At 43.2% G+C, this 5,348-nt stretch overlaps 1 protein-coding gene across 4 annotated transcripts in view; it reads right to left on the bottom strand.

Moving 5' to 3' along the window:
* The window catches only part of LOC134467547 (deoxyhypusine synthase-like), a 12,333-nt gene extending 7,671 nt beyond the window's left edge, over window positions 1-4,662 (bottom strand). The window contains exons 1-2 of one of the 4 annotated variants that reach the window (XM_063221397.1): window positions 4,542-4,662; window positions 1,688-1,887 (exon numbers count right to left, since the gene is read on the bottom strand). In XM_063221397.1, the coding sequence (XP_063077467.1) occupies window positions 1,688-1,882 (195 nt within the window). In that variant the 5' untranslated portion in view covers window positions 1,883-1,887; window positions 4,542-4,662. Of the gene's footprint in view, window positions 1-1,041; window positions 1,074-1,317; window positions 1,348-1,579; window positions 1,620-1,687; window positions 1,888-4,541 lie in introns of those variants that run through there. The other 3 variants (XM_063221399.1, XM_063221398.1, XM_063221401.1) reach the window with 3 other exon arrangements.
* Window positions 4,663-5,348: the final 686 nt, after the last annotated feature.

Genomic DNA, 5,348 nt, shown 5'->3' with positions numbered 1-5,348 from the left:
TTATTCACTCCTAATAAATGAAAACCGCATTCATAGTATTGTGAATATAAGTATTTATTTTCTGAAAGGTCATGCGAGGCATCACAGCTGTTATGGGCTCTTCTATGGGTATCGATAGGCATTGTAACCAGCACCATGGTAAGCTGAGCTCGCATATCTTTTGAGCCCTGACTCAAACTTGCTAGACGAAAACGAAATCACATAACTTAATGGCTGTAGTCATCTTCAAAGCTACCACAGCAATGTGTAACATTAACGTTTGGCGTTTATATCTTCAGTAGCTTAACAAAGTCACGTCCATCAGCTGCTAGACAAAACACTCCTGCCGTGACCGATAGTTAACTTTGCTAGCGGTGTTTCTTCATTAATTAGGTCAGAAATCCAAAATCCTGCTCTGAAACAGGTTCGTGGTTTGCTTACAACCTTACTGAAAAGCGACACGAATGAGACAGTGACAAGATCGGAGCACACAAAGTAGGCTATGTTTTTGATCCGTGTGCTTTCTAGTCGAGTGTGAGGCTGCCGAGACCCTTCAAGGCAGACTCAGCTGCTAGTAATATTAGTCCGGTTTTAGGTAAAGAGGAAAGTGATTACCACCTGTTACATCGCGGGGAAACTTGCACATTTGTCACAAATACCCCAGGCATAATTTCCAATCATATTTTAATAATAATACGACCGTATTTCGCTAACTATTTGAAAACATGCGATTTCAGCATTGAGTTCAATGGAGCGCTGTCAAAACTGTCCGAGGTTTGTCCGAGGTCGTCCTTTTGCTGCGCTGTGATTGGTCAAAAAGCACTTTAGGGCGGGCCTTAGCCAAAGGTGAATTGTAAAGTCCTTTCCTCATTCGCATTTGGGATGGTGAATGAAAAACAGTCCCTCAAAAGTTGTTGTGGCGAGGCTGACAGCAGCAGGGGAAACTTTATTGTTTTCTCCACGGAGGAGGGGCCAGGAGGCGGGACGAGGAGACAAGCACAAGTGTAACGCACTCAGTGTGTGTGTGTGTGTGTGTGTGTGTGTGTGTGTGTGTGTGTGTACCATCTTGTTGATCTCCTGTACTGCCAGTCCAAAGCTGCTGGCCTGGAAGCTGTGTGGTGTGTGTGTGTGTGTGTGTGTGTGTGTGTGTGTGTGTGTGTGTGTGTGTGTGTGTGTGTGTGTGTGTGTGTGTGTGTGTGTGTGTGTGTGTGTGTGTGTGTGTGTACTCACATGGTACTGGTGGTGTAACTGGGTTCTCCTCTGTGTGTGTGTGTGTGTGTGTGTGTGTGTGTGTGTGTGTGTGTGTGTGTGTGTGTGTGTGTGTGTGTGTGTGTGTACCATCTTGTTGATCTCCTGCACTGCCAGTCCAAAGCTACTGGCCTGGAAGCTGTGTGGTGTGTGTGTGTAGTGTGTGTGTGTGTGTGTGTGTGTGTGTGTGTGTGTGTGTGTGTGTGTGTGTGTGTGTGTGTGTGTGTGTGTGTGTGTGTGTGTGTACCATCTTGTTGATCTCCTGCACTGCCAGTCCAAAGCTACTGGCCTGGAAGCTGTGTGGTGTGTGTGTGTAGTGTGTGTGTGTGTGTGTGTGTGTGTGTGTGTGTACCATCTTGTTGATCTCCTGCACTGCCAGTCCAAAGCTGCTGGCCTGGAAGCTGTGTGGTGTGTGTGTGTGTGTGTGTGTGTGTGTGTGTGTGTGTGTGTGTGTGTGTACCATCTTGTTGATCTCCTGCACTGCCAGTCCAAAGCTGCTGGCCTGGAAGCCCGTGGAGAGGAAGGACTGCATCAGCGCTCGGCGGTCCAGCCCCTCGTTGAAATCGTAGCCTTTGATTTGCTGCATGTTCTCGGGGAGGGCGGAGCTCTCCTTGAGGACCGCCTCCCTGGCGACAGACGGAGCCTGCTCTGCCATTGGCCCTGCCAAACAACAGAACAAAATGGAATGGTGCCGGGGTGGGCTGGGGAACCTTTTTCATTCGAGGTTTGATATAATAAGAGGAATCGAAACACGGCCACTCAATGCAAAAGCGTGTGATCAAAATTCGGACTCCTAAGGGGGCGTTGTCCCTCCTTCTTCTTGTCTTTTCGTGGTGTTTGCACAAGAAGTGCGCTACCACCATCTACAGCGCTAAGGGGACTCCATTTATTCTCAACCTCAAGTCTCCAAAGGTCTTCTACTCGAAGGTCTCCTAAAGGGGCGTTCACCCGACGTAAAGTGGATACCGGAAAAGAACCCGCCTGCTTTATTTCCCTCTCATATACGATTCTCTGCTTCAAATTCATCCAAGGGCCATAAAAGTTCTGTAAAGGCCGTACTATGAACATAAACCAGGATTTCCCCAGGCTGCACTTTAGGCCTATATTTCAGACAGCCACATTTAAACCAGACCTCACCTTCTTTAGGTCCCCTGACAGAAGGACACTAAGAAGAACATCATCATAGGGGACTGGACTGCCTGAGATGCCAGAGCTGGCCCAGCCCGGGAAACCTCTTGGTGTGTGTGTGTGTGTGTGTGTGTGTGTGTGTGTGTGTGTGTGTGTGTGTGTGTGTGTGTGTGTGTGTGTGTGTGTGTGTGTGTGTGTGTGTGTGTGTGTGTGTGTGTGTGTGTGTGTGCTGTCCAATAACTGCACTAAGGAACTTTTGACCCTTGACCACTGGATATACTTGTTTCTCCTGCTTACCAGTTACTGGGGAACCTCTTTGTGTGTGTGTGTGTGTGTGTGTGTGTGTGTGTGTGTGTGTGTGTGTGTGTGTGTGTGTGTGTGTGTGTGTGTGTGTGTGTGTGTGTGTGGTGTGTGTGTGTGCTTGCCTAAAACACTTACCTGTACTTTACTGTGACATTGTAAAAATGTTCAACCCCTATCATACTCTGTACACTGCCTATTTCTACATACTATACTATATCATAGATGTATCCATCAACACTTGTTGTCTACCTTAACTGACAGAGTATGGTTTTTTTTTGTTTTTTTTTTGTTTTTTTCTGCTTTGGTCTATCCCAACTCACAGAATGTCTTTTTGCACAATTACCTTTTCTACATTTATCTCTATTATTTTATTTTATTTTCCCCACCCTGATGACTATTCCTGTGTTTATTTTTGTCTTGAAATGTCCATGTGGGCTTTTGTGTACTTGTGTATTTATGTAAGCTACTGGATACCTGAATTTCCCCCTGGGGATCAATAAAGTTACTCTACTCTACTCTACTCTACTCATATAACTTAAATTGTAGTTCAAGAGAGTCCTTGTGCACAAGCCCTCAGCAATGCAGGTGCAGGTGTGAGGCAGGAGAAGGTGAACACAATGAACAAACTTCAAAAGACACTAGTGTTGCACCGATACCGATACCAGTATCGGCCGGGGCCCCGATACTGCACTAAAATGGTGGTATCGGTATCGGGAGGCACCGATGCCTTACAGATGCTCGTATGGCACTTCAACGCAGCCTTGATCTTAGTTATTTTATATCAGAAGTATTTTAAAAGTATTACAAGTTCTACTGGATTCACTTTGGACAATCTTAGTCAATCTTAGCCTAGTGCAAATGTAATTTCTAAGATTCCTTTACAAAACATGTCACATTTCATGTGAGGCTGCATGACACTAAACTTATATCGGGGGCCGGGGTTAAAAAGGCCCCTCGAGACTTAGGTTTCCCACCTCTGGAATCGTATATAGAACTCAACAGAAGTCAATAGAATAAACGCCAGGTGGCTCGAGCTCTGCCACTGGCCCTGCCAGACAATAGAACCCAATTAAACTCAATGGAACTGAGTCTCAGTTCAGTTCAGTCAATTGAACTCAAAGAATTCATAGAATTAAGATGGACAGAGTGAGCAGCTCCACTATTGGCCCTGCGTGACAATATAGGTCAATGCTGGAGTATGGAGGGCAGAACTCTATAAAACACAACATAGAACCTAAAACAATAATAAAATAGAGCACAAATATTTTCTTTATACTGCTCTACAGCGGAGTACACAATCAAAATTTTAAATCAATGGAATATAATGAAAATAGAATAGATCTTACTGTCCCAATATATAATTGTAAGTACACTGTGCACACATACTCCTCAGACACACACACTACAAGTTTGAATACTTCAAAGAGGGAGAATACACTATAGCAAAAGGACGATATTGGTAAGAGAATATGTGCACCCTTCACTGCTGAGTTCCTGGGACTACAGACTTTTTTTCAGGAGGAGCACGATTTGTTTACATCAACAAAGACTTCGCATTCACGCACTTCTTCGCTGCAGCCGAAACAAACACACACTTGACGTTTTACTGCAATCATCACACAACTCATCGGTGCTGTGCCTTCACGTTAACATTTGGCTCCAGCTACACACGTTACACTGAATATACCGATGTGTTTTTGAGCTACTGCCTTGTCTCTGGAGAATACCTTACATTACATAATGCAAGTAACTCCTGGCAACTCTGACGTATTGACAACCTCCACCAAAACTATGGCTATCTCCGTTAGCCAAGTGGCTAGCTCGGAACAAACTAACCATAAAAAGCTTGTCTCCATAATTTCAAAACTCGGGAAGTAGCTCACCTCGTAGTCTTGTTACTGGTGTTGAGGTTTATGAATTTACTGTGGTGTAGAAGTGAGAAGGGATGTCTAATGCCGGGTGGACATCCAGACACACATCTGACAAAATCAACCACGTTTTCCAAACAACTACGGCACGAGAGATAGGTCATACGGCACCAAAGAAGATTCAGCTGTGGCGCATTGTCGGAGGAGGCACATGATGAAAGTGAGTTCCACTGAAATGTACAACCCTTCACAATAGTATGTTCCTATTTCAAAAGTGTTAAAATAAAACAGTCAAATAAGCCTCCACACTATAGCAAGTCTAATAAGCTAAATAATGATGTAATAATAATACTGTAGGCCTAGTACTGTAGGCTATTCATTATTATTTATATAATTTATTATATAAATAATAAGTCAAGTCAAGTCAGCTTTTATTATCACTTTGTTCATATGCACAAGACATACAAGGAAAATGAAATAATAATATTTATTTTATATATATATATATTTTTATTATTATTATTATTATTATTATTATTATTATTATTAATAATAAATAAGGATGTGATAGGCCCTAAATGACAAGTCATTGATGAGCCCTACACTGATCATTTCACCAACTTCAAAAAGATCTACAAGTGAAATGCACAATAAATAAAAACAGCACTTTTCCGGCAGTCTCTTTCTATTGTAGTAATAGTTTGAAATGTGGGATCAGGGTTGCCAGATGAGGCTGATGATTTCCAGCCCAAAAATTGCTCAAAACCCGCTTAGAATCACAAAATACCGTCCAATTCTATTGATTTCTATGGCAAAAATTGG

This window comes from Engraulis encrasicolus, chromosome 17 (genome assembly GCF_034702125.1).
Source record: "Engraulis encrasicolus isolate BLACKSEA-1 chromosome 17, IST_EnEncr_1.0, whole genome shotgun sequence".
Taxonomy (NCBI): domain Eukaryota; kingdom Metazoa; phylum Chordata; class Actinopteri; order Clupeiformes; family Engraulidae; genus Engraulis; species Engraulis encrasicolus.
Note: the sequence above shows the minus strand (reverse complement) of the source record. Positions and strands in the feature narration are given on the sequence as shown.